A 12,459-nucleotide genomic window follows, 5' to 3' on the forward strand; every position below is an offset into this window, starting at 1 on the left:
GGAAAGTTAAAAATAGTTGGGAGGGGGGTTGTGGCTCAGTGATAGAGTGCTTGCCTAGCATGTATGAGGCCCTGGATTTGATCCTCAGCACCACATAAAAATAAATAAATAAAATAAAGATTAAAAAGAAAAGGAATAGTTTACACTAAATTCAATAGTTTCATATGGTATTAGAAAGTTCTACTGATATTGGCAATAGTTTTAAAAATGGGGCCATCAGGTCAGAAGTGCTTGGCTTTCCCCCTGAGTCATCTAAGACAGAGAAAGACAGAAGGAAGGGGAAAAAAGAGTCCTTTGATAAAAACAATCCTTGTCTCATATTCCTGAATCAAGAGGAGAATAAATATTTTCAGCATCTAAAGGAATGAAATTTAACAGCTGCAGATTCTTTGGTAGTGAATTCAAAGGTTTAACAACTGATATTAAAAAATCATAATGGTTTGTGGTCAGTGGAACACCTGAAAAACTCATGAGAACCAATTGATGTAGGCAGTCTTCAAGGGCTTTTCATACCGAGAATCAGATGTACCTGACAGAATCAAGGTCCACCTGAAGATTCTGATATAAAAGGTTTGGGTCAAGGCATCTTGGCCCAAAAACTCCCCCCGAAGCTATTGTAATAGTGAATGTAGTTATTGTAATAGTGAATGAAGGCATTGAGTTGTCGTCTCTAAGCCACTGATGATGTCACCTGTGGTATACACAGCTGAACATTAAAGGAGATGGGGTAACTGTCTGCTGGGTAGGTCAGAGAGAGCCCCCATTAATAATAATTAAGGGCTGGGGATTTAGCTCGGTGGGTAGGGTGCTTGCCTCGTATGCTCAAGGGTCTGGGCTCTATCCCCAGCACCACAAAAAAAATAATAATTATTAATTAATTAGTCATAATAGTTAAGCCTACCATGTACTTACCTGGATCATCTCATGTGATCCTCCCAACAAGCATGTAAAGGTAGGGGCTGGTATTATTCCCACTGCACAGTTATAGGAACGGGAGCTTAGAGAGGCTAAGTAGCTTATCCAGCTACTAGGTGACAGAAGTGGGATTCCAAATCCTGACCAGTTATTCCAGAGGCTATGTTCTTAGTCACTGTGCAATGCTGTCTTTTTGCTAAAATATTTGGGGAAAAAAGTTCTTCCCTAAAACACAACATCTTAATGAAAGCTGCTTCAATCTGTATTGCCTCTGGATCATATTGTCCAATAATGCATAGGAACTGGTTCTTTTGATAAATCTTGGGCACATCACCCCCCACCCCCAACACACACCCTGTCTTTTGTTCATCTCTGTAACCCTATATCCAAATAGCACAATGTTTGGCCCATTACACATGCTCAGTAACTATTTGATGAATTTAAAACACAATTCTGCAACCGTAATAACCACCATGTGACTATACCAAGCACTCCACTTAATCAAAGCTCCTGTGCTATGCAGCCCACATTGCAACAGACTGAAAACTGTGACTTAGCTACCCATGGGGAGGACACGGCCAGCATGAACACACTGATGAGCTCCCAAGGGATACACATACTTTCTCTCTGTCACTGTATTTTGAACAAACCTGGAAGGATCTGGGATCCCAATGAAGTAGTGAATGCATGGCAAGCTTCTGTTCTGAGGCAGGATAGACACTATACTGGCTGTGGTGAGGAAAGATTCAGAGTCTATGCAGACTCCTCTGGCTTTGTCCCGTAAGATGTCAATCATTGTCTGTACAGTGATGCTTTCTGAAAGAGAGAGAGATGGATAGTGGGGAGATGTAACTGTGGCACGTTGTTAACCAAAACCCATTCACTCCTTTATTTTTTACATTAATAAGCCCCTGAAATTATACCTGGGAACATAACCCTCAGTGACAGAATACATGTCCCAGCTTTCTTTGTGACTAAGTCTGGCCATGTGGTCAATTCTGACCAATGGGAGGTCGGTAGAAATGGTGTGTGCAACTTTCTGGTCACATCCACATCCTTGCCTTTCATTTTTCTCCCTTCCTGTTTGCTGGGAGATGCCAACCATCAGACCAAAAATGGAGGTCCATCCCTAGACAATCCATATACATCTGGACTATCACATGGGAAAGGAAGAACTTCTGTGTTCTTCAAGCCATATTAATTTGGAGTCTCTCTGTTATAGCACTTAGCTATTACCTCAACTAGTACAATAACTCAATATATATCCATTAGGAAGTGTATGCAGTCTGTAAACAGATCCCCAAGCTAGTGCTGTTTGGGATCATTACTAAATTTGGAGAATGATCTCCTTACAGTCAGAAATATACACACAGAGAGGCATTTATAATATTTGGAGGCTATAAGACTATTGTCTCTGAATTCAGATGAATGAATAAACAAATCCTTGAGCCAGATGAGGTGGCACATGCCAATAATCCCAGCAGCTCAGGAGGCTGAGACAGGAGGATCATGTGTTCAAAGCCAGACATAGCTACTTAGCAAGGCCCTAAGCAACTTAGCAAGACCTTGTCTCTACATAAAATATAAGAATGGTGCTGGGGATGTGGCTTAGTGGTTAAGCACCCCTGGGTTCTATCCCCGGTACAAAAACAAAAAAAACTTTGTATGGGATCCCACATCTATAGACTCCTCTCTGGTTGTAATTCATTAAAAGGCTATTTCAGTCTGTGTTCACAAAGACAGAATCAAAACATCACATAGGGAGAGAATTTGCTAGCACAATTCATATCCTCTTTATACATCTCTATAACAAGTCACAACTAAAACTATTTAAAATGTCTTTGATTTTTTTTTAACTATCCAGTGTTCAAACTTTCTTACTTTCTCAAAAAATAGGTATTGATTTGGAGTTTTTCATTTGTTTGTTGTGGGGGATTGCAGGGCTGGAGATGGAACCTGGGGGCCCTGAGAAGAAACGCTCAGCATGGGCACTACCACTATACTACATCTCCAGTCTTGGTATAGGATTTGGATCAGAATCCAACAGGTGGGCAATATCTCTTGAATATTTTAATCTCTGCCTCTTGATTTGTCTTCTTGCACCTTATTTGTCATAGAAATCAGGTCATTCTTCCTGTAGAGTTTCACACAAGCTGGACTTGCACGTGGCATCCCCCTGGTGGAACTGAAGATGTTCCTCTCTCCTGTGCATTTCCTATAACCTAGAGGTTTCCTATAACCAGAAGTTTCATCAGATTTAAGGATACTGTTATGCTACGAACTACTGAACAACTTTCATCAAGCTAGTTTTGATTTCATTAAACATCTTTAGAAGTTCTTTTTCAAATTCTCATTTTAAAATGAGTACTTTCTTACCTTCCTATCCAGAATATATGACTTAAGTTTCACAATAAAAACCCTAAAGTATTCTTCTAGATGAGATAAAAGGAAACTTTTTTCTTAAAGGACCAGGTAGAGATTATTTTAGGCCTATGGACCATATGGTTTCATTTTAACTTCCCTGTTGCAATGGCTCAAATTCACCAGTGCAGCATGAAGGCAGACATAAACAACACATAAATAACAGGTGAGTGCTACAGCTTGGATTCTGAACATCCTGAAAGGCCCTTGTGTTGACAGCTTGGTTTCCTCCCTGCAGTGCTTCTGGGAGGTGGTGGACCTTTAGGAGGTGGGGCTTAGTAGAAGGAAGTTAGATCCTTGAGGGCGTGCCCTTGAAGAGGATATTGAGACCCTGGCCCCTCCCCATCACCCGTCCCAAACAAGCATTTCCTAGCTGCCATGAGGTGAGCTATGTCTTTGCTATGTACTCTCCTGTTGATGTGCTACCATATCACACGCCCAAAAGCAATGGAGCCAACCAACCATGGACTGAAACCTCTGAAACTAGGAGCCAAAATATATCTTTCCTTCTTATAAGTTGTTTATCTCAGGTATTTTGTCACAGTGACAAAAAGATGACTAACAGAGTGTGTCTGTTCCAATTAAATTTTATTTATAAAATGGGCAGCTGCTGTAGGATGTAATTTGCTGACTCCAGTTCTAATGGATCAAAAGTTTAATTTATACCATGCTTGTAATTCCAGCAGCTCAGGAGACTGAGGCAAGAGGATTACAAGTTCAAAGCCAACCTCAGCAAAAAAGCGAGGCATTAGGGCTGGGGTTGTGGCTCAGCAGTAGAGCACTCGCCTACCAGGTGCGAGGCCCTGGGTTCAATCCTCAGCACCACATAAAAATAAGTAAATAAAGATATTGTGTCCAACTTACAACTAAAAAAAATAAATATTAAAAAAAGAAGCCAGATGCTAAGCAACTCAGACCCTGTCTCTAAATAAAATACAAAATAGGGCTGGGGATGTGGCTCAGTGATTGAATGCCCCTGAGTTAAAAAAAGTTCGACTTACAAAATACATATACAACTAGCAAAGATAAAATGGGACCAGTGTGGGTGTTTTGGAAAAGTTTCCTCTCTGGCAAAAAACATGGTAAACTATCTAATCAACACACTTACCTAAATATGGATTCTGATTAAGTCAGTAACTGGGTGGCAGAGAGAGGGTTGATGAAGAGAATTCAAGACACTTATACTCAACAAAGGTTCATGGAACAAAGGACTATGCAAGCATCACAAGAGGATCTTAAGATGAATAAAAGATAACACCCCTGCCCTCAAGGCCCAGCAGACTAGTGGAAAAGAGGAAACTATAAGGAGAAAATAAGCCAAATAAATAACTGAGCTATAAGGAGTATACTTATTTGCAATAAGTATCACAAAGGACACATGATAACATCAATGTTCAAAGAAAAATAACATCAGTAAAAACAAGGGACCTCCATGGGTAAGAAAATATTGTGTAAAAATAAGTACAAGTTGTCTCCTTGCCTGGATACCAGGGAATTTTGCTAAAAGTGAGTCTTTATGTCTAAAGTCCATTCTCTACCCCTCCTCTTCATCCTTCCAAATCCAGACCAGTGCTCTGCAAAAGCTACAAGCAAAGTGTGAGAAGGAGAATCCTAAAGGACAGCCCAACTCACCTTCTTGCTTTTCTAAGCTGTCTTTGCCTGCAAAGTTGTCTGAGTAGTCATCAGCTGGAGAAAAAATCTGGGAAAAATTGAACTCATCCTCTCCCGTCCACCAGCCTTGACTCTGAGCGTAAGTCCTGAGTTCAGGATGCTCCGCGTCCATCTTTGTAGTGAGGGAAAGCTGATTGCAGATGCACTTTACTCCCTCTGCAGAGTACAAAGCAAGTACACTTAGGAAAACTTAATCAGGAAATGGAAATTCATGGGAAATCCTTCCTTGGAACACTGACTTCATAGGAAGTAAGGAATTCAAATTTTGAAGCAAGAAACACAATCTTGGTCCCCTTTCTAGTTCCACCAATATTGACTGGCATCATCACATTTTAAATGTGTAATAACTTTATTGCTCTTAAATTCACAATCAAAATGAAATACACAAGGCCCTTCATTCTAAATAACCCCAAGTGTGCATTACCTACAAGAGAAGTGAAACGTCCTTTGGAGGAGGTAGTGCTGACAAGATTTAGAAATTCCTCCACAGAAATGCTCTGTAGCAACCACAGGTCCCTCCTCCCCAGTCTGACTCTTTTTCACCTAGAAGCCCACTTTATACCACCCCGACTCACTCAAATACACACACACACACACACACACACACACACACACACACACACACATACACACACAGAATCTATAATGCAAATCAGATACTTCTTTGTTCAACATTTTTTCAACATTTAGAAAAACACGTGGCAATGATAATGAATCATTTAAGAACAAGGAATGGCCAGACACAGTGGCACATGCCTTTAATCCCAGAAGCTCAGGAGGCTGAGGCAGGAAGATCTCAGGTTCAAAGCCAGCCTCAGCAATTGAGCGAGACTATAAGCAATCTAGTGAGACCCTGTCTCAAAATTTTAAAAAATTTAATAAAGGACTGGGGTCAATCCCTGGTACAAAAAAAGTGGGGAGAATGTACTTATAAATATATGTGTGTCTAGATTTATGTGTGAAAAATATATGGAAATATTTTCCTTATAAATATATGTATAGCTAAATGAACTCAGAAAGGACTGCCTTCTGAGTACACTCTCCCTTAATTAATGAGGATTAGGTGAGAAATCCTCTCAACTGCAGACTTGCTCTGTTTCTTCAATTTCTTTCTTTCTTTCTTTTTCAGTTGAATATGGACACAATACTTTTATTTATTTATTTATATGTGGTGCTGAGAATTGAGCTCAGTGCCTCTACATGCTAGGCAAGTGCTCTGCCACTGAGCTATAACTCCAGACCTGTTTCCTCCATTTCTGTATTTGCAGGCTGAGCTTCAAACACATGGAGAGCAACTTGGCCTTTAAGCTTGAGATGGTGTTCAGAGTGCAAACATCAAGCTATCAGGGCTAGTGCATAAGGCCCATTCACAATTGTTGCTCCCAAGGAACATGCTAAGCTTCCAATTTCTTGAACAATGAAGTGGGAGACAGCAAGTCAGCCTAAACTATAAGCTGCTATAGAGCCATTACTTCCTAAAACCCAGTCCCTGGAGGCAGGCTCAGTGCTGAGCTAAGTGCACCCAGGATGTTTTGCTTCACTGATTTACACTTCCAAAATAAGCACTCCTGGATGATGGGCACTGGTCTTTTTCCATTCATTTTTTTTAGAGCGTACCACAGGAGTCAAATTATAAACAATTTAAAAATTTTTAAAAATTGTTTTAGCCTAAACTGGTGATTTTGATATCATTTATACTAAGGTTTTTTTTTTTTTTTTTTTTTTAAGTCCTCATAAAGAGCTCCATAGATGTTACTTTCCTACAGGGCTGATTTATGGTCGACATTCGCTTTTAGGAATCACCATTTGGAATACTGAGCGCATTACCCCTACTACCATTAATCACATTACTGCTGGGATCACAGGACAAGAAAGCGATAAGCCCAAGAAATTATTGTGTGGTTTTTTTTTTTTTAATTTGAATGTTTAGTGAAAGACAATATTCATTTTGTGGAGATGGATTTTTTAAGCTATATTTTGAAGGGGCTCGGCTTTTGAAATGAAGTTATAGATCAAAAGTTCTTTGATTCTACTTAAAAGCAATATGATGGCTTTGAAGCATGGCCCACTAGCCTTTTCAATGGAACCATTCAACAGGAAGACTTCAGGGGCTGGGTTGTGGCTCAGCGGTAGAGCGCTCGCCTAGCATGTGCAAGGCCCTGGGTTTGATTCTCGGCACCACATCCCACCTCTAATGTTTCCTTCCCTGTGCTGTCTTAGGAGCCAGGGCCATAGAGCAGCAATTTTATGAGCACTAAATCCTTCCATGAGGATCACCAAGTTCTATGTCCTTCTAGGAACATTGCCTCACAGAGAAATGGCCTGATTGGTCTAGAGTAGCACTGAATAATCCTCACACAGACACAAACTCCTTCTTTTAGAGGACCATTCCAACCACAAACAGCTACAGGGCACGGTTGCTGCTTCGAACTCAGGACAGTTTCCCATTGAAGGGATTTCTCAATGACCACCTTCGTCAACAGAGTAACAGTTTGAGTCATGCAGCAGCCTGTAGTCAGAATTGGGTCCTGCCTGGAAAGCAAACAGAAAATAGGAAATGTTAGGAATATGCTTCCCAAGGGCCAGCATCCCTTCACTCCAGATTCAGAAAACCCCAGGTGCATCTCCAGAAACAGATGCCCAGAAGTGAACAGTGTGTTTAGGCGTGAAGAGCCAGCACAGACAGGGGCTGCATGGTAGCATGATTTCTCTGGATCTGGTGCTGTGGGCCCAGCCAACATCCATCTCAGTCTTTCACATGCTCAAAACCACTCACCTGTGATTTTCTCAGGGGCCCAGTACTTCCCTATGGTCTCAAGCACCCAAGCCTCGTCTCGATCCACAAGCAGATATGCACTTTGGAAGCTGTGGCAGGAGTTTGCATCTTCGTAATAATTCCCACCCTGTCCATGTTCTTCCAACAAGGAGACGATGACATCTAAGGATTCTTTAGCTGTTGTTCCTCTTTCTAAACCAAGCCTGAAGTCAGGAAACAAGAAGTGTTCCTCAGTCATTTCAACCCACATGATTACTGTCATAGCAACCAAAGACCAAGACAAGGCCCATGCCTGAAGCACGCCAATGCATGTATGATGTTCAATTTGCAGACCAACATGCAAACCAATCAACGATACTTTCAACTCAAAATGCCTCTAACACACATTCAGTTACAAATGCAAAAATCATCCCCCTTCTGCACAGACAGAATCAGGAACCAGCAGCTTTTTCCCCTGGAAAGGAAGGTCAATCCCCTCTTTCTCTGTGCTGACTCTGTCTCCCATGAATCTGTCTGGCTCAGCTCTAGCCCTCAGCAAGCCTTGTGCTTCCTCCTGACTCCTACCTAGACAAAAGGAAATCACTGCCCAGCCCAGCTTTGCTTGCCATCATTCTATATGGGTGTTTTGGTCATTGCTACATATTGTATCCCTTCAAAATTCATATGATGAAACCCTATCACCCAATATAATGATACTAGGCAAGGGGGCCTTTGGGAAATGACTAATAATGGAGGAACCTTATGATGGGATTAGTGTTTGTATGAAGGAGGCCTTCAGAGCTGCCTTGCCCCATCTACCATGTGAGGACACAGCAAGAAGGCACCACCTGTGAGTCAGATATGCGTTCACACCAGACACCAAACATTGGCACCTTGACCTTGGACTTCCCACCTCCCAAACTATGAGCAATAAGTTTCTGTTGTTTATCAGCATCCTATTTATAGTTATCTCAGTCTGGATGGTCTAAGACAATTAGTAATAACAGTATTTGATTACCAATCATTCTCCTCTGTGTATATAATTTGCTCAGAGATCTCATTAGAAATGGTTTTCTAGGAAAACCAATTTTCTATGTATTTCCCTCCTACCTATTAGCCTAGAGCAATTGGTGTGGCTTACAGCTTCAGTTATCAAAATAACACACCTTCCTTCTGAAGTGAGACATCCATCCTGGCCCTTCCAATTAATAAACCTTTTAAAGAGAGTACAGATACTGCCCTCTGTGTGACCATAGGCAGTTTACATAATACATTTGAACTTCAGTTTTATGACATCCATGAAATTAGTTCCTCTATCATTGGGTTACAATGGATATGAGTTTCATGAGATAATGAACATGAAAATGGCCTGGGGCTGGGGATATGGCTCAGTGGTAGAGCATTTTCCTGGTGTGCATGAGGCCCTGGGGTCCAATCCCCAACACTGCAAAAGAAAAAAAAAAAGAATGGCATGGTGCCTAGGGCCAAATAAATGATGAGTAGATTTCAGAACACTGTGGCAGAGGAATCTGCAATTCAGAAATAAAGAACTAACTTCTCACTCTGGTTTAACTACTCACAGGCAGTATGATCTTAAGTAATGTCTTCTTTTCAAACCTCTATTTTCTTATTGGTAAAGTAAAAACATTTCTACCTCCCTCCTCAGGTTGGTATGAAAGAAGATGGTACATCATACGTATTCAGTTCATTTATTCATCTGATCATTCAAATTGTAAGTCCATTGGCAAAAATTCAAGAGTCTTAGAGCAAAGCTACTGAGATGGTAGTACAAGCCTGTTCTTGGTGAATTTTCAACACAAGAATCAGTAGCTATTAAAATTCACCCAATTCAGTGCTTTCTGAAGGAGCATTCCACTGTGCTGTCATGGAGAAGAAAAGATAATGTAGCCACAAGCTATGGACTTATTCTGTAACAGGCTTATTTTCATATTCGATTTATTACGCACCGATTCATTTGAAATTTCTCATTCTAAGCTCATTTAAGAAGGCTTGGTTACCAAGCTCTGATCTACAAAGCTGAACCATAACGCCTTAGGAGAGTGATACAAAATTTTAAAAATAATCCTGATCCTTTTGTGGTTCACAAGCATGGGGATTGGGTTTGCCCACTGTTGTCTGGGAGACACCTCCCTCAAACCTTGTTACCACATTGGCACATTACTCACCTGACATGAAAAGAAAAAAAAAGAGCAAGCTTATTGAAAGATAGATAGAATTAAGTAGACTTTTCCCTGCTCGAGGTTGTCTTCTCCAAAAAGAAGCAGCAAGAGTGAGAACTCATCTTATCTTGAGGATCTGGAGCAAACCAGTGTGTTGTGAGACCTGCATCCAGAACTGCACCTGGAAGGCCTCCTTCCTCCTTCCTAGGGTCCCTGGTGGGCCCTGGTCACAATGCCTCCTATACCCACTCCAGTAGATTCTGCTCCCAGAGCCTTTGCAGGGCCCCAACTGACCGATGCAAATCTATGTAGGGACAGGTGAACACGTAGCCGTGCTCAGTTGCCCCATCTTTGGAGGCTGGGATCTCTCTAATGTTTTCTGGATATTCAGCCTGTTTACCTTCCACTGAACCCCACAATGTGTGCACTTGCGTCCGCTCTAACTTGGATGCCCTACATGCAAAGCAGGACCTCAGCACCCTGCTACAGACATAATTGTGGTTTCACTCTCCTCCTCCTCAGACCAGGACCATGGGTGGCTCCGTGAACCCACATGACAATCTCCAGCTGGTCTCCCAACCAGAGAATGAAGACAGGACCACCAGCTCCTTAGTGCAAGGCCACGAAGAACATCAGGGTTCTGTACTCTCCTCTGAGACTGAGAGATGCAGGAGAATCCCATGTCACTGAGTGTGGAGGAAATGCCACCGATACCAGGCCTGTGGTAATCCTGGGACACGCCCAGTATCCAGAGGCCTATTTTAATGCTGTTTTCAACTGCCTTGCCTCCTAGATGAAGTAGATTCATGTGGTTCCAAATAAGAACAGCACTTTTCTGGCCCCCGTGCCTCATTTCCCTCCCACCACCACACGTTAACCTGAGTAAGATCAAGATAGGGAAAGGGATAAAATTAAGTGAGCTAAACTTATAATCTCATTCTGAGATCTACTTTCAGTGTAACTCAGATCCTTCCAAACTGTATGCTTTGTCTAGGTTGTTCTGGGCCTGAGAGTTAACTGCTCCTAAATGCAATTCCTAGTTTTATGGGAAAATATTTATTTGGTGTTAATAGGCTTGTCACAGGTATGTCAAGCTAGCCCCACCCAATCCTGAAAGATTTATACATCTCACAAGGAAGAAGAGAATCACCTGCACTTTATTTACTTAAAGCCTCTGTAAGAACTCTGCATATCTTTTCAATATCTGTGGCTCTAGAGATAAGAGGGACCTTGTCCCTTTGTATGCCAAATAAGGTAAAACTAAGTTATAACTAGATTTACTGTGGGGGATATGTAATTGCTGCCCCTGGGAAACAAATGAAAACAGTCGACACCCCTCCCCTTAGCCTGGTGTTCTTAAAGGACTCTGCCAATTACCTTCCTTCTTCCCATAATCAACAAGTTTGTAAGTCCCCTTGGGGTAACAGCTGTTATGGCTTAGATATGAGGTGTCCCCCCAAAAGCTCTTGTGAGACAATGCAAGAAAGTTTAGAGGTGAAATGATTGGGTTACAGGAGCCTTCAGTGCATCAATGCTTTGATATAGATTAACTGGGTGGTAACTATAGGCCGAAAGGGTGTGGCTGGAGAAGGTGGGTCACCAGGGGTGTGCCTTTGAGGTTTATATTCTGTCCCTAGAAAATGGAGCTTTTCTCTGCTTCTGGTGCCCAGGTCCTGAGCTGCTTCCCCCATCACACCTTTCTCCATGGTGCTCTGCTTCACCTGGGCCCAGGGCAATGAAGTTGGCGGTTTATGCACTAAGACCTCTGAAACCATGAGCCAAATAAACTTTTATGTCTCTAATTGTTCTTGTCCGATCTTTTGGTGACAGCAGCTAAAAACCTGACTAAAACAATGGCCTTCTGGACACTAAAAAATTCCCAGCCTTCCACCAGAGGCCTGGATGTAAGAAGGTAAGGCTGTGAACTGATCTTATACGTCCCCCCGCCCACAAAATTTGTATGTTGAAGCCCAACCCCCAATGTGATGGTACTTAGAGGTGCCTTTGGAAGGTGATTAGGTCATGAGGATGGAGCCTTTGTGATGAGATTAGGGTCTTTATGAAAGAGACACCAGATCTTGTCCTCTTTCTGCTGTCTGTCACGTAAGGGCACAAAGAACAGGCAGTATCTGCAAACCAGAAAGTGGGTGCTCACCAGACACTGGATCTGCTGGCACCCCGATCTTGAACTTTCCAACCTCCAGAAGAGAAATAAACATCTGTTGTTTAATCTCTCCAGTCTATGGCACCTTTATCATAGCAGCCCAAATCAACTCAGAAAGGTCACAAGTGGATGTTAAGTGCTGCATTGGTTTGGGAATTTAAAACTGATGGAAACGCATGGTTTTGGACTGCACTTCTTCACTAGGCTCCAAAGACCAGACCAGACCAGACCAAAAGGGAATAGCACAGGCCAAATGCCCCACAATCAAACTAAAAGCTTTGCTACGTGCAGTGGCACACGTCTATAATCCCAGCAGTTCCAGAGGCTGAGGCAAGAGATTCACAAATTCAAAG

General features: G+C 42.0%; 1 protein-coding gene and 1 non-coding gene across 2 annotated transcripts; one reads left to right on the forward strand and one right to left on the reverse strand.

The window, feature by feature from the left end:
- Nucleotides 1-467: 467 nt before the first annotated feature.
- On the reverse strand, nt 468-8,033 carry LOC144256049 (secernin-1-like). The gene is made up of 4 exons (XM_077801213.1): nt 7,784-8,033; nt 4,969-5,163; nt 1,566-1,731; nt 468-558 (listed from the first exon to the last, which is right to left on the reverse strand). The coding sequence occupies exons 1-4, from the start codon at nt 8,031-8,033 to the stop codon at nt 468-470; spliced, it is 702 nt and encodes a 233-aa protein (XP_077657339.1).
- Nucleotides 8,034-9,850: 1,817 nt separating this feature from the next.
- Nucleotides 9,851-9,954, forward strand: LOC144256327 (small nucleolar RNA U13). The gene has a single exon (XR_013344097.1). It is a non-coding gene; the product is annotated as a small nucleolar RNA U13 (small nucleolar RNA).
- The last annotated feature ends 2,505 nt before the right edge of the window (nt 9,955-12,459 follow it).

Source organism: Urocitellus parryii, chromosome 7, assembly GCF_045843805.1.
Source record: "Urocitellus parryii isolate mUroPar1 chromosome 7, mUroPar1.hap1, whole genome shotgun sequence".
Lineage (NCBI taxonomy): Eukaryota > Metazoa > Chordata > Mammalia > Rodentia > Sciuridae > Urocitellus > Urocitellus parryii.